The sequence below is a fragment of the Schistocerca cancellata genome, chromosome 7 (assembly GCF_023864275.1).
Source record: "Schistocerca cancellata isolate TAMUIC-IGC-003103 chromosome 7, iqSchCanc2.1, whole genome shotgun sequence".
Lineage (NCBI taxonomy): Eukaryota > Metazoa > Arthropoda > Insecta > Orthoptera > Acrididae > Schistocerca > Schistocerca cancellata.
The window spans coordinates 157,950,769-157,977,508 of NC_064632.1; the positions used below are offsets into that span (position 1 = coordinate 157,950,769).

General features: G+C 40.2%; 1 protein-coding gene across 1 annotated transcript in view; it reads left to right on the forward strand.

Moving 5' to 3' along the window:
- LOC126091978 (PHAF1 protein CG7083) overlaps positions 1-26,740 on the forward strand; it is a 141,018-nt gene that overhangs the window by 63,994 nt on the left and 50,284 nt on the right. The window contains exons 7-8 of the mRNA XM_049907343.1: positions 13,415-13,626; positions 13,714-13,796. Coding sequence (XP_049763300.1) covers positions 13,415-13,626; positions 13,714-13,796 — 295 coding nt within the window. The remainder of the gene's footprint in view (positions 1-13,414; positions 13,627-13,713; positions 13,797-26,740) is intronic.

A 26,740-nucleotide genomic window follows, 5' to 3' on the forward strand; every position in this document is an offset into this window, starting at 1 on the left:
AAATACTTTAACAAATCCTTGTTAGATCAGTCCATTGATTATTGCTCAAATACGTAGACTCAGTTGCTTAATTCCTAAGTAATTCTGAATATGAAGAACCCCTTTTTAGCCAGGTTGCTGCTTGTTTGTATAGTCATTCTCACTGCTGATAAATATTTCTTTCATGCCCTGGCAGAATTTACCATTGCCAATGTCAGTCTTTAGGATACATAATATAAAAGGTGTGGCAGTGAAACATGCGATTTTGGAACTAACACCAGCAATACAAATTTATTCACAGCTATTTGAAAGAAAACTGACAATGGCCAGGAGAGCGATGTGCCCATCTGTAACTTCATCTGGTGATGCTTAAGGGCTGAAGATAACATGGCACCTAGTCAGTACCAAAGGGCCTTCAAAGCCTGTTCAGATGGTGTTTGTCTATGTGTATATAAAAGAAATATAACATAAATTTACAGTGCTTGCAATTTAAAATGTTTGTCACTTGAAAATATCATGTAGGTATCTGCCATTTTCCTACACACAGATTTCAAGCCTTTTACAGAAGCTAAGACTTCACATTTCACTGGGATGGCCCTGGAATTTGATTAACTTCCGTCCAAATTTGATCCTTCAGTTCTTGGATGGTATGTGGTGGGTCACATCACAGTTATCAGAGATTTGAAATGAGAAATTCAGTTCATGATTTACTGCCCATCACTCAACAACCAACAACCAGGAATATGAATTCTATCATTACACTTCCAGCTTAATAGGCAGGTGAGCCTTTAATTTATACTATGATATCTGGTGTCTACAACTCCCAGAATCTTGACAGTTACTGGCGTGCAAGTTTGGTACCTTTACATATTTGCATACTCCTGTAAACAAATCAGCAGAGACCACATTAACTGCACAGCCTGTATCCAGAATCATGATGATCCAAACATTGCATAGATATGCAATAATTGCGGACGCAGAATGTGTATCATTACAGTGACTACTCAACTGTATAATGCAGATGCTGAGTTGCAGTTAGGCACAAGAAGAAGACTGTCAAACAAGTAAGCTTTCAGCCAAAAAGGCTTTCACCTAAATAGGACAACACAGGTGTGTGTGTGTGTGTGTGTGTGTGTGTGTGTGTGTGTGTGTGTGTGTGTGTGTGCGCGCGCGCGCGCGCGCGCACGTGTGGCCCCCCCCCCCCCCCGCCCACACACACACACACACACACACACACACACACACACACACACACACAGTTTCTAGCTGCCGAGGCCGATAGTGTGTTGCCTGGTTCCGATGGAGGCCTTTTTTGTTGAAAGCTTACTTGTTTGACAGTGTTTTTGTTGTGCCTATCTGTGGCTCTGCATCTCTGCCATTTGCTGAGTAGTAATCTATCATTTTCATAATATTGTAATTATTTCATTCTGGATTTTCCATTGTTTGATCATTACAGCGATTTACATGATACTAAAGTTCATTGCTAATGTCATTTCCATAGTTGTAACATGTTAGGTGAATCAATCTGTCACTGCCTCAGCACCACAACTGTCGTCTCAGGGCATAATAAGGGCACAATTAGTTCTCATTTACAGAGGTAGATGGTCAGTTGTTCTCATCCTCCACACTCTTATCAGGGGTCCAGCTGCACCAATTATGGTCAGATTGATGGTTTTGCTGTCTGTTGTACCACTGATGATGATGGTTTTGTTTGCATGGTCAGAGTTGTGTTTATGGTCTTGTCTTGCCTGTTTATGCTCATTAGGATAGTTGTGGTGATTGTTGTTATTGTGCTGTTCACTCGGCACATTATGTTGCTCGGTGCTACATGGGTGATGATATTGTCAGTTGACCTGCTGTGATGTTATTGTTGTGGTTTCTCACACTGTCTATTCCTGCTTTTGTGTCTTTGTTAATTAAATAAGTGGAATGAAGTAGGACATGAACTCCTACATTTGACTCTTGTACACTTACTAATTTCTTTCTTTTATATCTCGGCAATTTCACTTTAAATGTTGTGATAAGATAATGAGATGAACTGATATCTTGTTTTGGTGTTACCCTTTTTGATGTACTTTCTCATACTGCCCTGTCAGGCATGAAGTGGTTCCATGTTGGGAAGATCCTTGAAGAGTCTTTCTTGTATCCCTTTAGACCAGTACTTCATCAAAAAAGACTTGATGTAAAGATTGGTTCATCCTCCATAATATATGGTGACTCTTGTAACAATTGAGTCATCGTCTCCAGGATGTAGCAAGGACTTTGTCAAAGGGAGGGTCCAATGTGTTAAAGAAGACCTTAAATAGACTCTTGTTTTTCATTTTATTGTGAAAACACGTTTATTTGTATATTTATTTATTTATTTATTCTAAGTACGTAATGAGCTTTTGGTAGCCTTTGTACAAATAGTATTTGATCTATAGGATTAAGGAGGAAATTATGGGAAATTAAATATCTCTTTATTTCGCAATATGTTAACTTTACTCTATTGCTACACCAATTAAAATGTGAACGTAATATACTAACTCTTTGTAAACAGAACGTAAGTCAGTCTTCTAATGTAAGATTCACTATAGCAGAGCACAAGAATCTTATTATTGGGTTGAATAATTTATAATGTTAAATGGCTTCAAATCCCTTTTAACAATAGCTATCATTCTCCTACTACATCCTTTATTTAAATTTACAAAGTATTTGAAACCAAGTCTGAACTTCATCAGCACATCAGAGAATCCAAAGTTTCTCACTTTAAACTCAAATTTTATTAAAGTAGCTTTCATTTCATTAAAATTTTTCAATTTCCTTAAGTGACCAAGAACTCTTCTTTAAATTATTATTTCAATATTGAACTTGAAACTAAAGCAACTAAATGTATGTATGAAACAAAATGGAATACACAAATACTATGAGTTACAGTTTTAGCTCCGTAACACTGATTCACGCATTAATTTCAGCTAGACTTCTAGTGTGTTCGACCTTGCAACTTCATAAATGAATTTTTGTTTATAAACTTATAGTCTCTGATGCCAGTAAACTCCTCTACAATGTAAAATAGATGATGTCATTTATATTTATTTACTAATATGTTAAGTTGTGACATTTGGACTTGGATTTCCAATGATATTACGAATGAGACATTTCACAGCAAAATGTTGTTGTTATAGTAAAACTTGAAGAAATGCCATATTGCGATTCCACAAGTAAGCCATCTTTGTGCACAGATACATAGTAGAAAATGATGACCGTTAGATGCCTTTAAATGTAAATATGACTTTTAGTGTGGGGAGTCTGGGAAGAGATGTTTGGCTCACCTTTGATGCAACTTGTTGTATGTAAGCAGAGAACTAGAGTCTCCAGGAAAGAAAGGAATTTAGAAGGAATTGACATTAGCCTAAACTGAAAATGGGAAACCGCATAAAACCATTTTCAAAGTTTCCAGTGGATGGATTTGAACCAGCTTGCATCATGAATCCAGGGATTGCTAGCTCAATGTTGCAAGGTGCAGAGCTACCCTAGTTGGTGGAGAATTCAGAAAAACTGATTGTTGTACATGTGTCAAATAAAATAAAACGCATCACAACAAAAGATGCACATTTTTCCTTTAATGGTGCATGCTTCCTCATCTCATAGTACAAGAATGCATACATATTTTAAGATTTAGTTGTGCAGGGAATTTGTGGCTCCAGTTACCATAGTATAAGAAGAGTGTAGATGGACTTTGGACGGGGGAGGAGGGGGGGGCATATTTTTGTTGATTGACACTGTATATATATATATATGTGCTGCCACGTCGATACACACACAAACATACACACAAAATTCTAGCTTTCGCATCCAACGGTTGCTTCGTCAGGAAAGAGGGAAGGAGAGGGAAAGACGAAAGGATGTGGGTTTTAAGGGAGAGGGTAAGGAGTCATTCCAATCCCGGGAGCGGAAAGACTTACCTTATGGGGAAAAAAAGACAGGTATACACTCGCGCGCGCGCCCATCCACACATATACAGACACAAGCAGACATATACAGAGGCAAAGAGTTTGGGCAGAGATGTCAGTCGAGGCGGAAGTGCAGAGGCAAAGATGTTGTTGAATGACAGGTGAGGTATGAGTGGCGGCAACTTGAAATTAGCGGAGATTGAGGCCTGGTGGGTAACGGGAAGAGAGGATATATTGAAGAGCAAGTTCCCATCTCCGGAGTTCGGATAGGTTGGTGTTAGTGGGAAGTATCCAGATAACCCGGACAGTGTAACACTGTGCCAAGATGTGCTGGCCGTGCACCAAGGCATGTTTAGCCACAGGGTGATCCTCATTACCTACAAACACTGTCTGCCTGTGTCCATTCATGCGAATGGACAGTTTGTTGCTGGTCATTCCCACATAGAATGCGTCACAGTGTAGGCAGGTCAGTTGGTAAATCACGTGGGTGCTTTCACACGTGGCTCTGCCTTTGATCGTGTACACCTTCTGCGTTACAGACTGGAGTTGGTGGTGGTGGGAGGGTGCATGGGACAGGTTTTACACGGGGTGGCGATTACAAGGGTAGGAGCCAGAGGGTAGGGAAGGTGGTTTGGGGATTTCATAGGGATGAACTAAGAGGTTACGAAGGTTAGGTGGACGGCGGAAGGACACTCTTGGTGGAGTGGGGAGGATTTCATGAAGGATGGATCTCATTTAGGGCAGGATTTGAGGAAGTCGTATCCCTGTTGGAGAGCCACATTCAGAGCCTGATCCAGTCCCGGAAAGTATCCTGTCACAAGTGGGGCACTTTTGTGGTTCTTCTGTGGGAGGTTCTGGGTTTGAGAGGATGAGGAAATGGCTCTGGTTATTTGCTTCTGTACCAGGTCGGGAGGGTAGTTGCGGGATGCGAAAGCTGTTGTCAGGTTGTCGGTGTAATGGTTCAGCGATTCCGGACTGGAGTAGATTCGTTTGCCACGAAGACTTAGGCTGTAGGGAATGGACCGTTTGATGTGGAATGGGTGGCAGCTGTCATAATGGAGGTACTGTTGCTTGTTGGTGGGTTTGATGTGGACGGACGTGTGAAGCTGGCCATTGGACAGGTGGAGGTCAACATCAAGGAAAGTGGCATGGGATTTGGAGTAGGACCAGGTGAATCTGATGGAACCAAAGGAGTTGAGGTTGGAGAGGAAATTCTGGAGTTCTTCTTCACTGTGAGTCCAGATCATGAAGATGTCATCAATAAATCTGTACCAAACTTTGGGTTGGCAGGCCTGGGTAACCAAGAAGGCTTCCTCTAAGTGACCCATGAATAGGTTGGCGTAGGAGGGGGCCATCCTGGTACCCATGGCTGTTCCCTTTAATTGTTGGTATGTCTGACCTTCAAAAGTGAAGAAGTTGTGGGTCAGGATGAAGCTGGCTAAGGTAATGAGGAAAGAGGTTTTAGGTAGGGTGGCAGGTGATCGGCGTGAAAGGAAGTGCTCCATCGCAGCGAGGCCCTGGACGTGCGGGATATTTGTGTATAAGGAAGTGGCATCAATGGTTACAAGGATTGTTTTGAGGGATATATTTTTCCCACGTGGAATGTTTCCATATATATATATGATATGGTTATAATAGAAGGAAACATTCCACGAAGGAAAAATATACCTAAAAACAAAGATGATGTGACTTACCAAATGAAAGTGCTGGCAGGTCGACAGACACACAAACGAACACAAACATACACACAAAATTCAAGCTTTCGCAACAAACTGTTGCCTCATCAGGAAAAAGGGAAGGAGAGGGAAAGACGAAAGGATGTGGGTTTTAAGGGAGAGGGTAAGGAGTCATTCCAATCCCGGGAGCAGAAAGACTTACCTTAGGGGGGAAAAAGGACGGGTATACACTCGCGCACACACACACACACATCCATCCGCATATACACAGACACAAGCAGACATTTGTAAAGGCAAAGAGTTTGGCCCAATGTGTTAACCTAAATATGTTAACCTAAATTCTGTATCACTTAACAGACTGTACAAATGAGTAGTAATTTGATGTTCACAGAGGTGTACTGTGTCAGTTCAGTGAGGTGAAAATAGTTCATTAATCTGTGTAACCCTCCATTAATTTTACTCTTCACACTTTGAAAACTGTACTGCAATAAGGATGATTGAATTTGTTCACTAGCAACTGGTTGGGCACACCTTTAATGAGTGATTTCTCCTCACTTGACTGTTTTTCTCTTTATGGCTAGAGCAATAATGTTTTCCGTATAATCAAGCAAGATAGTGCAGTTGCAAGACATCGGATTCAGATTCGGGATGGATATGCTTCAGATCATCTTCCACCCATAGTTCCTTTAAAAAGGAGCTGGCCAATTCCATTCACTATCCTCTCCCAATCCAAGGTTTTCCTCAGTCTGTAATGACCTTATATTGATGGAACATTAAACTCAAATTTTCCTTCCTTCTTTCTTTTCTCTGTTGAGATGGAGATCATGCCAACTACCCTAGTGTTGCTAATGTATATCGAACAAAATGTCAGAAAACCCTATTTATGTCCACATGTTGAACACCAATAAAGTCATAGCAGTCAGAAGAAAAAAAAAAAAAAAAAAACAATCAATCACCAACACCACCACAGTCACACCAAACCTCAGAGTTAACAAGCTAGCAAGTGAATCACATCTTAGTTCCAGCATTTCTGTAAATTAATAGGTAAAACCAGTTACAAAATTAAGGCTACATTCTAAATTCTTAATACATTAATTGTTCTCATTTGGCAAATTTGTGTATTTCTCAATAAGATTATGGTACATTGTAAAGGGGTTGTCACTATTTAGCTGCCTTGAAATGACTATTAAGTGAACACTTTCCTAGCTGTTTACACTGAAATTGTAAAGTAGTTCAAGTCAGAGAATCCAGTTTTCCGATTTAAAAAACTTGTCACTTTTTTCCAATAATGTGCTTAGAGAAAAGAAACCGTTAACAGAATGCAAATGGATTCCAGTACTTGTATAAAATTTAACACCCTTAATTTCAGTAAGGAAGTTCTATTTTGCAGATATGTGATAAATACTGATTCCCATGAACTCGAAAATTAGTGGTAGTAGTGAACTACCTCTTACATTTAAATTTATAATGAAGGGTGTAATTGATGAAATGTGAAAAAAGGGAAAAAAGCAGACAGGCATTTAGTTTCCCATTGTTATGAGATTATATAACAGCTGATTGTATCTGTCTTAAAGTGTGGCCATATATTCCAAGTCCATTTCAATGACATCGTTATGGATATACTGCTATTTCATGCATGAGCCAGAAATTTGTAAATGTGATAAAGTTACCTATGCAGTGGGAACATACTGCTCATCAACACTACTGTGTATAAAGGGTTGCTTGGAGCCAGGATCATTCAGTATTTTTCTGGGAAATAGAAAATACACATAAAGATCACAAAACAAATATAAGGTTCAAAAGACAGAAAACTGTGATGATATCAAAAACTACTAATGTTTTTTGGTCATTAGCTTCAGTAGCCAAAACAGGAACAGTTCAGAAGAGAGAATCCTCATCTGAGCTGTAACCAGTACCTATACTAGCACCTGAAAGTGTATAAAATTGCACATTCTATAAAAACCATTGTCTCGTCTATACAGAGGGATGATATTGCCTCGCAACTCAGAAAGTCATCTCAACAGACCTGCAGAGAGAAACTTGGGAGTGGAGTCTCCATTGCAAATACTCTGATTCTACCATCGAAAAGGAAATAGGATCAGGGACCAAATGATTATCAGACACTCGATAAAAGGAACTGACTGTTGAATCACAATATGACCTATGAACAAAGGATATTTAAAATCAGTCTGAGGGAACCAACAAGATGCTTGACAAATTCAACTGTTGTAATAAATACGCCATGATAAAAGACATGGTGAAATAAATAAATACATAACTATCCCCAAGTGGGAAATAAAAGGGTTTGAAATGCATGAGAGGAGCTAGGACTGATAGCAAAGGGAAGACAGTGCAAGAGACACATTTGTAGCACTCTGATCTTGCTTTCTACTGTCATAACAGCAGTTGCTGTCACAATGTATGCAGCCATGTCTGCCATCCTCACAACTCCCTACCTGTTACATTTTAATAGATGTAAAATTCTACGGGTCTCTGCAACTGCCTGCTCCAGTGATCAAGCTGTGGAGAGAACCTATTATTGGGAGACCCTCTGAACGATAGGCCTGAGGCACATTCATCATTGCTATCAGATTCTTCCCTCACAATTGATATTTCATTATAGCATACTTTCCTCCTTTCACAGCTGAGTAGAAGGTAATCCAACTTACATTTCTGTACCAATTTTCTCATTTAAAGTTGCTTGCCATCTAGAGCAATGTCTATAAGAGCCTCCAAGGTTGATATTCAACAGGGAAAATGCAATATTTCACACACAGGTTGCTGTCAGAATATTGTGACAGTCTTCAGGAAATGTGAATCATAGTTGCCTGTATGATCCACCATGTTACCAGAACACCAGTTCATAAATTCCACTGTCTTCAAGCCATCTTTGAATGTATGCATTCCACAGCTGAAAGATGAGGGACCACTTCGCAGTCAGGGGCAGGTAGGTGGTTTGTGTAAGGACAGATAACCACAGCCTTTTGGGTAGTGAGATGAAACAACACAGAATAATGAAGGAGGCAGCATGGCCCAAGTTCTTTAACAGATGCACTATGAGCCCTGTTCTATGGAATATTTCATGGAGAGTTGGAAGGTGCCCAGTTGCCTGTATACTAAACCAGCTTACATAAAAACATTCTGATGTCCACATTCAGCTGCATATCATACTGTTGTTCACAAAACTCCTTTTGAGTAGCTAGGTAAATTTATCAATTACAGACGCTAAGTCTGTAAATCAGTCCACAGTCATGTTAAGGCACTTTATTTGCAAAGGTCCATCTTGATCACATTAATTGCATATCTCACAGTTACCACTGTGGGCTACTGACATCTTCAGATTTGTTACAAATAGAAAAACAGTGGAATAACTAAGTAAGTTCAAGTAGTTGAAGTAAAATCTATAACAGGCATAGTAGAACATAAAAAATGTTAACATGATCAACAGCCATGCATACCAGCCATACATAGCATATAGTGGTGGCCTGCATACATCCATGTTTATACAAGTAACTGAGGCCAGTAGAGGGCGTGAATACCTGAGTGCAAGCTAGTTAAATACTATAAGCAAGCGTTAAGTTTCTGTTTTTTCATTGAGTTCTATCCTTTTGTGTAAGTATCAGGGAAAATGGGTTTCTGTTTTTTCGTTGAGTTCTATCCTTTTGTGTAAGTATCAGGGAAAATGGATTGTTATTAAGGAGAAAAATTCATTTACTTTAATTCCCATAGTGCCATACAAGCACTGTAATGGATGCGCTTGGTGGAGAAAACAACCCAACACTGGTAGGAGAGGGAGTATCATGCCATAGTTTACTGCAGCATGGGAGAGGAAAAGTGACTGAAGGTAAAGAACAGTAAGCTGTGATTAGGAACAGGGAAAATCATTTATATTTTGTAGGCAGGTTTTTTTCCAATTCTGATGCCAGCTTTGGCATTATTTTTTGCCAATTTTTGTATTAGTTTCTGATTGCTTATTTTTGATGCACAATATGTTCTTTGTTTTTTCCTATGTCATTGTTTCTCAGTGTTATGCTGAAAATGAAAATACCCCTATCATTATCTTCATTGATATTACAAATCACATTTATTCACAATATTAAAAAAGAAATCTTTTGTGTTAAACCTATTAAATCTAATCAGTTAAAAATAAGTAACTGTGTAACTATATACTGTTGAAAATTTTTCAGCAGGAAGCAAAGTTCTCCCCAGAGACCTTATACCACTGATCCATAAACACTTCACTGTATTTTGAAAACAGTTGTGCAGAGTCAAAATCTGAATGTGGAAGACAAACTACCTTCAGCACATCATTCATTTGGCTGTTTATAGAGACATCGGGTTTCCTGCTACTTTTTGTGTAACAAATCATACCAAAAACTGCATGCATTGGGGAGTTCATTAATGTGGTGCAGCAGTTAAATCGGATATTTTTGGTAATACACAAATAAAAATACAAAAGTCACAAAATAAATGACTTTTAACTTTGCAAATACATAAACTGACATGATCTCATGCAAATGTGTTTCTAGTGGTAAATCTGAGAATGTTTGTCAATAGTTTTTCAGTATTATTTTTAGTATTTTGTGAATGATGATTTTGGTGACAACATATGTTGCATAGACCGGGGCTTAGGTTAGGTTGAAAGCTGATCAGAGGCCATGTTGATTTATGTATTTGCATCACTAAGGTACTGCATATTATATATTTCATATATGTGTGTTCCTACTACGAAAATATGCAGTTTTTTGGTGACCATGTTGAAGGTCTCCCAAAAACAGGACATTTTTTGTATGAAAACTTCTGCAAGTCTCTGGAAATGTTGGATTGATTCTGTTGCTGGAATGGAGATCATTGGTAGGATAATTTTATTTGATGTCATGCCTAGAGCCATAGTTCTTTACACAGGAAACAAACTGCCTTTTTAAGATTATACACAATTCTCAACATTGAGGAAAAAACCAAAAATCCAATTTCAACATTCAGTAACTATCAGTTTACCAAAATTAGTAAGCTGCCACTCTCAGATTTGATATTTTTACACAGGAACAGGGAAAAAATGCCAGATTTTGTGACATTTCATAAAAACTGGAGTAATATCACAAATTTATGTATTACTTTGTGCTTTATCAGTTATGCAAAAGTTTCCTGACGCTACCTGTTGTTGTGGTCTTTAGTCCAGAGACTGGTTTGATGCAGCTCTCCATGCTACTCTATCCTGTGCAAGCTTCATCTCCAAGTACCTACTGCAACCTACATCCTTCTGAATCTGCTTAGTGTATTCATCTCTTGGTCTCACTCTACAATTTTTATCCTCCATGCTGCCCTCCAATACTAAATTGGCGATCCCTTGATGTCGCAGAACATGTCCTATCAACAGATAGTCAAGTTGTGCCACAAATTTCTCTTCTACCCAGTTCTATTCAGTACCACCTCATTAGTTACGTGATCTATCCATCTAATCTTCAGCATTCTTCAGTAGCACCACATTTCGAAAGCTTCTATTCTCTTCTTGTCTAAACTATTTACCACCCATGTTTCACTTCCATACAGGGCTATACACCACACAAATACTTTCAGAAAAGACTTCCTGACACTTAAATCTATACTCATTGTTAACAAATTTCTCTTCTTCAGAAATGCTTTCCTCACCATTGCCAGTCTCCATTTTATATTCTCTGTTCTTCGACATTCATCAGTTATTTTGCTCCCCAAATACCAAAACTCATCTATTGCTTTAAGTGTGTCATTTTCTAATCTAATTCCCACAACATTGTCTGATTTAATTCGACTACATTCCATTATCCTCGTTTTGCTTTTGTTGATGTTCATCTTACATTCTCCTTTCAAGACACTGTCCATTCCATTCAACTGCTCTTCCAAGTCCTTTGCTTTCTCTGACAGGATTACAATGTCATCAGCAAACCTCAAAGTTTTTATTTCTTCTCCATGGATTTTAATTCCTACTCCAGATTTTTCTTTTGTCTCCTTTACTGCTTGCTCAATATACAGATTGAATAACTTTGGGGATAGGGTACAACCCTGTCTCACTCACTTCCCAACCACTGCTTCTCTTTTATGCCCCTCGACTCTTATAAATAGCCTTTCGCTCCCTGTACTTGACGCTTGCCACCTTCAGAATTTGAAAGAGAGTATTCCAGTCAACATTGTCAAAAGCCTTGTCTAAATTTACAAATGCTGGAAATGTATGTTTTCCTTTCTGTAATCTATCTTCTAAGATAAGTCGTAGGGTCAGTATTGCCTCACGTGTTCCAACATTTCTTCGGAATCCAAACTGATCTTCCCTGAGGTCGGCTTCTACCAGTTTTTCAATTTGTCTGTAAAGAATTTGTGTTAGTATTTTGCAGCCGTGACTAATTAAACTGATAGTTCAGTAATTTTCACACTTATCAACACTTGCTTTCTTTGGGATTGGAATTATTATATTCTTCTTTAAGTGTGAAGGTATTTCGCCTGTCTTGTACATCTTGCTCACCAGATGGAAGAGTTTTGTCATGGCTGGCTCTCCTAATGCTGTCAATAACTGTTACAGAATGTTGTCTACTCCCAGGGCCTTGTTTTGTCTTAGGTCTTTCAGTGCTCTGTCAAACTCTTCACGCAATATCATATCTCCCATGTCATCTTCATCTATGTCCTCTTCCATTTCCATAATATTGCCCTCAAGTACATCACTCTTGTATAAACCCTCTATATATTCATTCCAGCTTTCTGTTTTCCCTTCTTTGCGTAGAACTGGTTTTCCATCTGGCTCTTCATATTCATACAAGTGGTTCTCTTTTCTCCAAAGGTCTCTTTAATTTTCCTGCAGGCAGTATCTACCTTACCCCTAGTGATATATGCCTCTACATCCTTACATTTGTCCTCTTGACATCCCCTCTTAGCCATTTTGCACTGTCTATCTCATTTTTGAGACATTTGTACTCCTTTTTGCCTGTTTCATATACTGCAATTTTATATTTTCTCCTTTCATCAGTTAAATTCAGTATCTCTTCTGTTACCCAAGGATCTCTTTTAGCCTTCATCTTTTTACCTGCCTGATTCTCTGCTCCTTCACTATTTCATCTCTCAAAGCTACGCATTCTTCTTCTACTGTTTTTCATTCCCCCATATTTGTTAATTGTTCCCTAATGCTCTCTCTGAAACTATCTACAACCCCTGGTTCTTTTAGTTTATCCAGCTCCCAACTCCTTAAATTCCCACCTTTTTGTAGGCTCTTCAGTTTTAATGCACATCTCATAACCAACAGATCTTAAACCAAGTGTTAGCTATGATTAAGTTACGCTCTGTGCATAATTCTACCAGGCAGCTTCCTCTTTCATTCCTTATCCCCATTCCACATTCACCCACTACTTTTCCTTCTCTTCCTTTTCCTACTATCAAGTTCTAGACCCCCGTGACTATTAAATTTTTGTCTCCCTTCAGTATCTGAATAATTCCTTTTCTCTAATTGTACATTTCTTCAATCTCTTCGTCATCTGTGGAGCTAGTTGGCATATAAACTTGTAGTACTGTGGAACGTGTGGGCGTTGTGTCTATCTTGGCTACAATAATGTGTTCACCATGCTGTTTTTAGTAGCTTACCCGCGTTCCTATTTTTTAAACCTATTCCTGTATTACCCGTTTTTGATTTTGTATTTAGAACCCTGTATTCACCTGACCAGAAGTCTTGTTCCTCCTGCCACTGAACATGATTATCTTACTTTAATAATTATCTATAAATCTAATCAGTATACTGAACTTTCATTATTATTTATTATTGCCATAAAATGTTAGTAACTATTTAATTAATTTTGTTTAAATGCTTTGTAGGTTCATCTCGTATGCTTGAACCAAGGAAGCAGAATCTTAGCAGGGAAGTAATGTTTGGTGATACATGCCAAGACGTTGCCACGGCTATTGGTGCACCATCACGAGTTTTTTATAAGTCTGAGGATAAAATGAAGATACACAGTCCAAATGCACACCGCCGCATTACTGCCAGACGTTCAGATTTCTTCTACAATTATTTCACCTTGGGGATAGTAAGTGCCCAAGTATTGTGAAATGTATGCTAGTCATATTTTGTAAGATCATCTGCCATTACATTTACTTGTAATTTACCATTTCAGGACATTTTATTTGATGCTAAGACTCAAAAAGTAAAGAAGTTTGTTCTCCATACCAATTTTCCTGGTCACTACAACTTCAATATGTAAGTTTATAGTATATGTCAGTCACCTTTCATATATGGTTTAGTAAAGATATAATGTTGAAGTAATTACATAATAATGAAAGTAACTTCATTTGTATACTGCTCTACAAAAACGGTCTTCAGCCTAGGCCAAGAACTTATTATGTACAGTAAAAAATGTGACTGTGTACCATATTTATTTAAACTGTACAGTCAGGAAATTCACTTACAACAAACATGAATAAACTATTGTTGTAAGAAGGAACGTAGAAGTCAAGCTAAGCAAGAGTTAATTAACATAGAGAACATAGATACTTCCTTGTGGAAGTATTTTGTGTCAGCAGTGCATTGCTTATTTTCCTGTATGAATTCCATGGGTAATGTTTTCTTACAAAACTTAGTTATATCTGGAATAAGTATTCATGATGTAAACATTTGCAGATCGTAGTAGATTCTGTTGACACTGGAAACACTACCTAATATTAGAATGGAGAAGAATATGACACTCCTAGAATCGCATGAGAAGCTTGTTTTGAATATCACATAAAAGTTTGTTAATTTTAACAGTTTGAATTTATATTTTAAGGTCGTCTGCATTACATAAAAGTGTAGTTATTTTGTATTGTCCACTTAAATGTAAACTGTTTATAAATTGTTCACTACAGAACTATGTTGTTCTTTTTTTTCTGAATGGTGGACTTTCCAAGATGCTTTTCTTGGTTTGAGACCAACATAGACACATTTTGAAGAAATAAAATGTCTGGCATATTTAAATGGCATGCTGTACATGGACTCAAACCCAGAACCTTGCCTTTGTGGCAACACTCTTATTGTCTGAGCTATTGGCACATGACTCACAAGCCACTCTCTTAGTTTCTCTTCTGCTGGAACTATCTCCTACTTTCCAAGCTCAACAGAACTCTCCTGCATACCTTTTTGAAATAGCACTTTCGGAAGAAAGGAAACGAGAAATTGCCTCACTCTTTTGCTTTTGGTTTGAATGTTGTTGATAATGTCCACAGAGCTAAATGAACAATTAGATGACTTAACTGTATTGTTATATTGCTTGTTTGTAAACAGTGTTGATGGGCTGGAGTGCCTTTATCCTGAAGGCATGAAATGTGAGTGGCCCACATTTATATACAGAAATCCAGGAGAGCATGTGCATTATGTTTGGCCATACAAACTGACCTTCCGATGTACCCTTCCTGAAAATCTGCATTCACAAAATACACTGTTGCATAGGCTGAAAATTTTGTTGAGAATTGTAGCAAATAATTCAGTAGAAATGTCTGTCCAGTATTGTAACATTTTATTACCTCTGATTAATTAGAAATCCATTTTTTTTTCTATCTTTATATGATATGAACTGTGAGCCACTCAGATGGTGATGCCTCAAGTTAAAATGTAGAAACATTGGATACTGGTGGGTACCTGGCATATGTTGCAATGCCATTCAAAGAAAGAAAGTGTTTGGATTCAAATTCAGTTTATTGAAGTGCTTTTGGATACATAATTTTTTTTTGTTTTTCGATCTGGTATGTACACAAATAAATCAGAATATTTTCCAACACTTGAGCAGGCCACATACAGCTGATGATGTGAGGAGCATGGATTTGCCAAATTTAGTCCGCACATTTGTACTTTGTTGATGATCATAGCAAATGCAAGTTGCACCGGGAACTGCAAATGTTAAGAGTTCAGATAGCTTGTATGTCAGAATCATTGGGACGTGTGACAGTGGTACATCTTCTCCTGTTAATTTTCCACTTAAAATTATAACTCCAGTGGTATTGTTCATCACCCTTTTCATGAAGTGCATTTATGTTTCAGAGAAGAGTGATATGCATGCTAATTTTTAATGTTGAAATGTGCAGCATCTTAGCTGGCAAGTCAGGTGAATCCAAGAATTCAGTTGAATATCTGACAACTTCATCTTGATTCTTTACAGTATCAATGGTGTGATATGTTGTTGCTTTGTTTCATATTTCATTTTGAATGCTGAAATTCATTGCATTGAACTTGCTGCTTTTGGGCTGCTTATACAGCAAATGCACTGGGCCATTGATCATTTTTGTAAATATGTGTGATATTTGGGAGTGCTTTCTCTGATTTTACAGAAGTTTGTTGGTAATGTGATACATTGTGTGGATTCATCAATTGCCATTTTTCCATCCCCAATATCCTGTGATTGTTGTGAAAGACTTTCAGTGGACACCTTATATTGTTGTAAAGCATATTGATCTTCAAAGTTGGTTTCTGTACATGTTGCTGTAAAACTGGTAATTTAAGGCTTGTACCGAATTCATTAGTAGAGATTAAATATGACATAATTGGTAGAGTTTGTCAGAAATCACCAAGCAATAAAATGAGTGCACCACAGAAAACCTTTTCACTACCTTTCAAATCTTTCATTATGTGATTAAGTGCATCAAATACTTTGTTGTGCCTCAAGCGCATTTGTTCCGTACAGTGAGTTGACATGATTGTTGTATTTTATCCATTCCAGATTTTTTGTTGATATTGCATGTTGGTATGTCACTGATTTGCATATTCAACGACAATTTCTGTGGCTGAATGTGCTGTTCGGCCACCATCCATAAGAACTGCTGAAATTCCAGTGTAATATTTTTGCATGCTCATATGATTGCCAAAATAAACGAGAAAAGTTTTTGCCTGTGCCTCTGGCCACATTTAGGAAGTACAGTCCACTGCTTTGGTTTATGATTGTGTGCATAGTTCTGTCCTAAGCACACATTGTTCTAGAACCAATTTCATAAGACTTATTTGAACAAATGTACCCGGTTCGTTGATGTAAAACTGTGTTTGTCATTGCAAATCATGAATGAAAGTCATTTGCAGATTGATGTAGCACACTCATTCTCGTTTATAGCAGCTCTTCATTAGTGATTATCAAATTTATGCCCTCAGTAGAACCCAGGGCATCATTATAGACATTTGGTGTGAATTGAATCTCTGGATTCTGATTCATAATACACAAATGGTGTAGGACGCTTTCACTAATGAAGTCTTTGCATTTTCCCAAGTATCTTTTGATCAAATGGGAAGCATGTTGTTAGTATTGTTGTAAATAATGTGCAGCTTCATGTTTTTATGGCACAAGGACTGCTCCATTAAAAATAAAAAATGCATATTTGTGCTGGTTGAGCAATTATTTGATGCATCAGTGAGCTAACTGTCACAGTGCACATCATTTTTAAGATGATTTAATTCTTAGCATACTTCATGATAAGTGGCACATATATTACAGTTTACTGTTTAATTCTCGAAAGGATGTCGATCCACAAATGTTAATTAACAATAATCACAAGTAAAAGCATTCTGCATTGTTTGGATGAATAGTGTACAGGCTGCCTAACACATTGGCTGAATATAAATTGAGATGTCCTGCAACTATTTTACCTTATTTGTGACACTGAAACTTGTTCATTCCATTTGTGTTACATTGATACATCAGAATAAAGTAGCATCACAGACCATGGTTAGTGTCACTGCCTCTGGACTTGGACTTGGTCTTGGGTCTTGGGTCTGGTCTTGGGTTCTATTTCCGGCCAGGTTGGAGATTTTCTTCACTTGGAGATTCGTTTTTGTTTTGGCCTAAGCATTTCTTCTCATCTTCATCAATGAACAAGTCGCTGCAATGAACAAGTCGCTGAAGTGTTGTCAGGCAGCTGAATGACCCTAGATGGGGTCTTTTGGCCAATAATATCATTCCTGTGGATTGAGAAAAATGCAAATAACATTGTTGATGTGTTAGTAGTATTCTAGTACATGCCCTATCCATTGTGAATTACCCTTGCTTCCTATTTTGAAAGTATAATGACAAATTAACAGTTGCTTAATGTCTCTCATGGACTGGAAATAATGAAATATGCCATACTGCTTCATAGGTACTAATGTAGCTCCTAATTTATAATTGCTCAATTTCATTGAGGTGCTGTTGCATTTCCCACTCCAAAAACTGCCATATTAATTCCTTTGTTGACAATATTTGCAAATTTACTTTATCAATATCACCAAATTACAGTACTCAACATAGATGTGTGTATGTTTTCTAGAGTAACAGTGAATATGGTGAAACCCAATGATTAGTTGCTTAGCGTGGTTATTTTGTACTTTTAAAGTGCTGTATTTGCCATCATATTGAACTGATTGCTGGCTCTAGAGTGGATATCCCTCATAACCAGCGTTGACAAGATTGCATTGTTAGCTGCGGCATGCAGAAGATGAGCTTTGTTGTTGCAACACAGTTTCTGCATTTTTGAGTGTGATAAACTGATCGATCAGTGTTCATCTGTGGCTTGCCAGTGAAGGAGATGTCTCAAATTCATCTAAGCAAAAAATCCATGCAGTCTATGCATTTATTTACATATATAAGCAAACTTTCATTTTTTTTTCTTTACGTTAGACTGCATGTGGCAGATAAGTCCAGTTTGAAATTCTGGATTCTAACATTCTACTGTTTGTGTCCTCTTCACATAATCTTGATTGTGTCAGTATTTTTGTATATCGTGATATATTGTGTTTTTTCGAATATTTGTGAGTGCCATGAATAACGTTTGCTGTATTGTCAATTGTAACCTTAACTTATACTTTGAAGAAGCTTTTGGCCATGGTATACTCCTCAAAACCAACCATTCCTTAATTTCATTGTACAGGGTGTTTATAAATGAATATCAGGGTTTTAATGCTTTATAATATTTATTATATTAAACTTAAAGTTATAAATGATATGTCAAATGAAAGAGCAACTCAAACAGTTTTACCAAGAACCTAATAAATGTGCAGTGTGAGCACCATTTATAACATGGCACACATCACGTCTATAGCTGAGTTCTTCCTAAACGTTGATAAGTGTGTCTTCAGTGATTGTAGCAACAGCTGATTCAATCTGGTTTCTTAATTCAGGGAGGTCTGCTGGTAGCGGAGGCATGTACACACAATCCTTGATGAAACCCCAAAGGAAAAAATTGCATGGCGTTAGATCGGGTGAACATGGAGGCCATGCAAAGCAAGCTCTGTCATTGTCATTTGCGAACTCAGCTATAGACTTGATGTGTGCTGTGTGACAAACGGTGCTCACATTTAACATTTATAAGGTTCTTGGTAAAACTGTTTGAGTTGCTCTTTCATTTGACATATAATTTATAACTGTAAGTTTAATGTAATTAATATTATAAAGTGTTAAAACCTCGATATTCATTTATAAACACCTTGTATATATATGTGAAGAAGGTACATTTTTGAGAATTTATGGGTGCTTGCAAACATATATTTTCAAGAATTTTCGTAAGTTGTGGATGCTGTGCATGACACATTTTGCAGTAAATTGGCGTTTGTGATTTACAGCTACCACAGATAACTAACATACTGTGTCAAATTAGTTTTCTGTTTTAGTAGGAGTGTGTATTGTTTCCAGCAGTAAATTATGTACCAAGTTCTTTCTGTTGTCATAATATGTATCTTGCTCTGGCTGTTACTCACTTCAGCTCTAAAAGACTGCTGGTAATATTTGTAGCTCATCGGACCCATAAATCAAAAGATAATCAGCAACCTTAGTTTAAAGTTACTTTTTACTATTCTGTAAAATATTGCACCTGACACCATGCAACCTTACTATGTATGCTGTTCTTGAACATAAGATAAGCTAGTTGCTGTTTATAAGCAGCTGGGAATCGCTGTAACTGCTATCAAGCAATTGGAAGCTGCTGCGAATGAGTGTGTTGGGTGGGCACCCAAGAGTTTGAGAGATATTGCAGGTAATACCCTCTCCTGTGGATACTGTCCTCCTGCAGAAAATACATGATCTATCACTGCTTGTTGTCTTGACTGTGAGTGATGTGCAAATGGTAGGTCTAGGTGTCCTGTGAAGGGGAGATAGGAACCAGGGAGAACTCGGGGTGCTATGCCCACCCTCTGTAACCAACAAGTTCAAGGTGCTGTCTTCCACTGAAACCAAAACTGAACAAGTGATACTCACTTCACCTTTTGGGTAAAATGCTGAGTCCTGTGTCAAGGGGAGGCAAATGCAAAAGGGTAGTGGTAAATTAATCTTTGGTAGTTCAGATATATGCAGTATCTTAAGGAAATGGCAGTGAAGGGAAGGAACAAGCTGTACATTCAGTATGTATGCCCAGGGGTCATCATTCCGTTTGATTTGCTGGGTATGGACTTGCTGACCCTGGGGTTCCTGAGCTGGGGACTGGTAAGCACCACCAATCCCCCGTCGTCATAAGCTCTGGGCATGCTTCAGCAACCATCGTGTGGCATGGCGGTGGAACTTTGTGTGTCTCAGTGAATGAGGATCTTGACTTGACCGCCCGGATTGCGAGGACGAGACACACTTGTATAAAAAAACCCTCTCAATCTCAATGTGTGCAGCACATTGAGGGATACATGGCTGTCTCTGTGTGAGTGGACCCTTATTTCCCTCGCTGCTCCTGGGACCGAGATGGAACCCTCGAAATCTTCTCCTCCTCCTCACAGTGGCAAGGGTGCGCTGTGTGGGAGTATTCACACCCATTCATCCAAAAGAATGAAAGGGGCTAGTCCTCCCGACAATAAGAATATTTTCGGCTGCAGTAACAGGGCTCATGGAGTCATGAATAACAATGTGTTCCAGGTGATAGAGGAAGGAGGGGTCATTTGAAAATGTGTCCCCCCTTTTTTATCCATAAGGGTTTGGAAGGCCTTGCTGGAACATTAAAATCTATAAAATAGGTTAAAGCAGGTAGACCTTCTTAAGAAATCGCAGAAACTGGGTGATGATGATATCATTGTTGAGATGCAAACCTCTTTCAACTCCAGTAAGGGCGTTGTCACATGCCAAGATACCATGGACATGGACATAGCAGAATTGAAGCAAGAATGGGCATCCCAGGGAGTAGTCGATGTGGAGCAACGAACGCACAGGAATAATTGAGCAACTGAAAAGACTGCCACTTCCATTCTCACATTCAGTTCTCCGACACTACCTGAATATCTTATAGCAGCGTTCCCTTGACTTAATGTTCGGCCTTACATTCCAAACCCTATGTGGTGCTATAAATGACAGCATTTTGGCCATACAACCATGAATTGTGGAGGTGAAGCGATCTGCAGTAATTTCAGAAAAGCCGCTCATGACACTGGGACTGACTGCCCATCTCTGGCGATCTGCATCAGCTGCTCTGGGAACCATCCAGTCTGGAGTCTAGACTGCCCCGTTTTTGCTGAAGAATGCAAAATACAGGACTGAAAGTGACCCAAGTGGATCCCCTATGCTGAAGCCAAAAAGAATATAAGGTGATGAAACGCCCTATGTTTGCCACCTTATATTCTTCCACATGCAAAAACCTATTCCCAAGGTGGACACTTCGACACAGGCGATGCCTAGTGTGCCTGTATCCCCCACGAGCACCTGTACCTGTACCTGCAGGGAAAAAGAGTAAGGACAAAGCAATTCAGGCAGGTGCACCAGGAAAGACCAACAGCTCCGCAGTGAGCATCCAGAAGGTACAAGAAAAGAAGTGTGCCTCTCAGTGTCCCCTCCCCCCCCCCTCCCCATCCTCAAAGGGACAGGGTGCAGGAAAAGGCACAACATTCAGGTCAAAAGCTGCCCCAAGCGTTGTCAGATGTCGTTCTTTCCTGTGTGACTCCTGTTGAGGAGGATATCATGGAGTTAGATGCCTTGGATCCAGGCAGCCCCACCACTCCCCCTCGCTCTTAAAGTGCTTCACCTCCTCAGTGCAAAAATAGGGGTAAACTAAAACCACACTGATGACATGGCTTCCATGCTACAGTGGAATGAATGGGTTCAGGGCACATGTGGAGGAACAGAAACTCCTAGCACAGGCACGTCCCTTATGCTTTTGTTTACAAGAAAACACATTTTAAAGATGCAGGTGCCCTGTACTACAGGGATACACACTATATCACAAGGATGACCTTTCGGGGAAAGGGCCAAACGAGGTGTTGCAGTTTTTGTCACTAATGCGCACCCCTTGGCCACTGACCTGCAAGCAGTTGCAGTTCAAATTCATGTATGTCAAAGGATCACTGTTTACTTACTGTATTTACCTCCACAAGATGCACTGGACTCTGAGGCTCTAACAGATCTTATCACACAACTCTCGTGATCATTCCTCCTGGGAGACTTCAATGCCCATCATGTCCTTTGGGGCTCGACCAATACTTGCCCTAGGGGTCGGGTTTTGGAGGCCTCATGATGTCTCACGAGCTGTGTGTACTGAACATGGGTACTCACACATTTCTCTACTGCTACTGGGTCATTCTCAGCCATCGAACTCTCTTTCTGTTCTCCCGCCCTCGCTGACTCTGTTCAGTGGTAGGTCATTGACGACCTTCATTTCAGTGAACACTTCCCAATCCACCTTCACCTATTAAATGGCTCACCACCTGAAATAAGCCCCTAAAATGGATGGTCAGTGGGGCTGATTAGACGTGTTTCAGCCAGCTGGCTGTGTTCGAACACTGCGACAGCATCCAAGGATGGGTGGACCACATCACATGAGTGATCCATCGTGCCTCTTACCTCTCCATCCCACAGTCCTCAGATCATCTTAGGAGGCGACTGGTACCTTGGTGGACAGATGAGTGCCTTTCCGCAATCTGGGAAAGTAGTTCATCCCTTAGACATTTTAAATGCCGACCGACAGCAGATAACCGTAGGGCCTTTCGAGTCACGAGGGCCAAGACTCGACACGTCATTAGGGACTCCATCAATCGTTCTGCTTCTTCTAAAAAAGTATGGGAAGCCATCCAGAGGATTTCTGGTAAACGCAGCGGTTTACTGATAGCAGCAGTGCTGAAACAGGGGTGCCTCCAGACAACACCCAGAGACATTGCTCAGACACTGGTCGAACATTTTGCACAAACTAGTGCCAATGCAGGCCAGGATCCAGTGTTTCTTCGCTATCGTGTGACTGTAGATAGGGAAAAGTTGGACTTAAGGTCCAACAGTTCTGAGGCGTACAACTCCCCTTTCTCCATGTAGGAGCTCAAATCGGCACTGGCTGAGATTCGTGACACTGCACCCAGTCACAACCAAATCCGGTACTGCAGGCTTAGACATTTGCCAGCGGCATCAAAGGAAATCCTCCTCAAATTTTTTAACCGAATATGGCAGACAGGCAACTTCCCCAACTCATGGAGGGAGGCCATTCTGATCCCTCTCTTCAAACCAGGAAAGGACTGTACATGTCCCAATAGATATTGGAGTATTGACATAACAAACTGTGTAGGAAAGACCCTGGAGCAAATGGTTAACCATCGTCTGGTCTGGTTGTCAGAGACCAGGCGACTCCTTAGCTGCTGTCTGTGTGGATTCCTAAGATTTCGGTCCACTGTCAACAATCTGACTCTCCTAGAAGCAGCTATTCAGCAGGCTTTCCTCCGCAAGCATCACTGTGTCGGCATGTTCTTCAATATAATAAGGCATACTATACTACTTGGAGACACTGTACTCTCACACAACTGAATCAGGCAGGCTTTCGTGGCCACCTCCCCATCTTCATACAGTCTTTCCTGTCTCAGCGGTTTTTTAGGACCCAAGTTGGTGACACACTGTCTGCTTGATTTGAGTAGGAGGATGGTGATCCTCAGTGTAGTGTTTTAAGTGCTACCCTCTTTGCCATAGCCATCAACAGTATCACATCTATGGCAAAGAGCCCTGCACAGTGCTCCTTATTTGTAGATGATTTTGATGTTTTCTGTTCCTCCTCCAGTGTTGCAACGGTGAGCCGTCAGTTGCAACTTAAAGTGCAGCAGTTAGAGAGTGGACCAAAAAGACGGGTCTTCAGTTTTCTGCAGATAAGTGTGTGTGTGTTCATTTTAATCATTCTCATTGTCTTTCTAATTTGCCTGCCTTGAATATGGGGGACACCATCCTACATAGTGTGGTTTCTGAGCCTCATTTTTTACTCCCAGTTGTCGTGGTTACCACACCTGTGAAATCTAATAGCCAGAACCCTGAAGGCACTGAACATCATAAAGTGCCGCAGCCACAGGTCTTGGGGAGCAGACAGGGTGCATCTTTGTTCACGATGGATTACGTTTGCACGGGGTGTGGCTCAGTGAGGCCCTCTTACTTGCATATCATTGACGCTGTCCATCATGAGGGGATATGGCTGGCCACATGTGCTTATCAGACCAATCCCATACCTAGCATCTGCGCTGAGGCAGAGGAACTGCCACTTACCACCTGGTACCATCTCCTCATGGTGTGTCAGGCGTGTAAGTTCCTTGCAGCTCAAACTTCACCTGCACACCATATTGTTGCTCATCCACCTCTGGAACGTCTTCTTTCCAACCATCCACAAGCCACGATGCCATTTGGGATCTCAGTGCAGCTTGTGCTGAAGTCACTTGGTGTGGAGCCAATAAAACCCCAAATCCAGGGTTTTAACCTTCTGCCTCCCTTGTTACTGGAGAGACCTAGAGTGATTTTAGATTTGGAGTGGTACAGGAGAGATAGCACACCTGCTTCCATTTTTAATGCAATATTCTGTGACATTTTATCTGATGACCATGACCTTACAGTTATTTTTATGGATGGGTCTAAGCAGGGGGCCTCTGTTGGTTGCTCTGTCGTTTTCCCGGATCATGTCCTTGAGGTCAGACTGCCTCCAGAATTTACCATCTTCGATGCAGAACTGGAGCAGATGAGATGTTCTCTCGGTGTTAGATTTCTCGTATGCTCAGATTCTCTGAGCCCTCTTTACTCTCTTCAGTGTTTGTACCCAGCATATACAGCAACCCAGAACATCCAGGATGCCCTCCTACAACTACAATGACTGGGAAGGAGATGTCTTTCTGCTGGGTACCTGGGCACATTGGAATTCCGGGGAATGAAAGGGTGGATCGAGCAGCCAAGAAGGCGTGTCATGATCCTCTGGTATTTCGGTGTGCTATCCCCCTGCATGCTATCGCCTTGCTGTTGAAGTACAAGGTCATGTGTCAATGGGAAGACGAGTGGCTGGCAGTAACTGATAACAAGCTCCATGTCATCAAGCCCACAACTCAACCATGGAGTACTTCCTTCCAGCCACGTCGGTGGGACCCAGTCCTTCTTACTCATCTTCACATAGACCACAGCCCTGTGACACGTGGATTCTTACCTGGTGAGAGGACCCTCCAATGTGTGGTGCTTGTGGCATGCAGATCAGTGTGCCACATTTTATTGGACCGCATTTTATATGCTGAACAGCAGACTGCGGCGGATTTGCCAGCGGATCTGCTGTCTATTTTATGTAATGATTAAAACCCTAACCACATTCATTTAAAGTTTTGTTAATTTTCCAACGTTTTTAACTAGATTTTAGGGAGATGATCTTAACGTGTCGAAGGGTGGCTGGCTCATCCTAGTTTTTTGTTCGTGGTCAGCCAGTCACATTTCCTTGTGCTTTTCTTTTAGTTCTTTTGTGTTTTATTTTCTTTGTGTTTTAATTTCTTGATTAAGTCTCTTCCCTCATAATTGATTTTAGTACATGTGATGCAGAGTGACTGTGTGGTCATTTTGAGTGCATTTATACACAACACTTTTAGTTCATCTCCACACTCATTTATTTTGATAAATGTAAGGGCACTGATGACCTCTCTGTTGGGTGCCCATTAGATCAAACATACACATTCATTCAGTATGTTGAAGAGCCTGTTGCAACAAGCATTGAGGGAACAGCATGTAGGAAACTGCACATTGTACCACATGTTGGGACAAACAATGCCTGTCATCTGGGATGTGATATCATAATTCAGTCATTTCGGAGACTGGCCAAGAAGGTAGAAAACACAGCCATGCTAATGGATTTCAATGAAGCTCACAACCTGCAGCTTTGTCTCCAGAATAGATTATTCTCCCCTGGTTCTGAGTCAAGTGGAAGGCTTGAACCAGAAGGTGTGAACCAGAGGCTGTCAAGGTTCTGTGACAAGCTAGGCTCTGACTTCCTTAGGCCTTAGGCTTGCACCATAGGTTGGAGAAGTGTAAAGACCCCTTGAATGGCTTAGGTGTGCATTGCACATCAGAGGCTGCTAACCAGGTAGCTGACTGTGTGTGAGGTGCACACAAGGATTTTTCAGATTAGGTGACTCTCCACTTGTCCAGATAACAAAATAACTGTAGGAGACCCAGAAGTATCAGTGTAAGATCTAAGAAAATGCCCCCCCCCCCCCCCCCCCCCCCCGCTGCAGATGAGAGTATTAAAATCTTAGTGGTTCACTGCCCCAAAACATTTGCAACAAAGAGCACACCAAAAAGGCACTGAAGCTCACATAATACCATGTACAAAAATCTGGTTGATTTCTGAAGTTGACTGCAGTGGGAATTTTGGGGAAAATTTAATCGTCTATGAAAAGGGTAGGCTAATGGGAAATGGAAGTGGTATATTTGTTGCAATAGATGAGAAACTCAAATCTACCGAGATAGAAGTTGAAGCTGTATGCAAGATTGTTTGAGCAAAACTCAGTATCAGGGTGGGCATAAAATTATAATTAGATCCTTCTACTGACTGGCGAACTCATGTCCTGATGTAAACTTCAGTTCACTAGTGCGGTAAGTACCTCAGTCATAATGTAGTCAGTCACTGGAAGAATCTTCTGGGATAGGCCTAAGGATTTGATTAGTGATGGGAGATCCTGCAGTCCACCATCTAAAAACTGATCCCGACCTTATAATCTTACCTGCAGACAAAGGCTCCACCACCGTTGTTTTGAACCGCTAAGATTACGTGGCAGAAGGACTCCGTCAGCTGTCAGATACTTCCACCTACAAACCATGCCACAGTGATCCCATTCCAGTAATGCAGCAGGATCTCCAATCACTGCTCAAAGCCTTAGGCCCACCCCAGAACCTCTCCCCAGAGTCCATCTCTCTACTTACACCGACCACTCTCCGCACTCCCACCTTCTACATGCTTCCTAAAGTCCATAAACTCAACCCCCCAGGACAC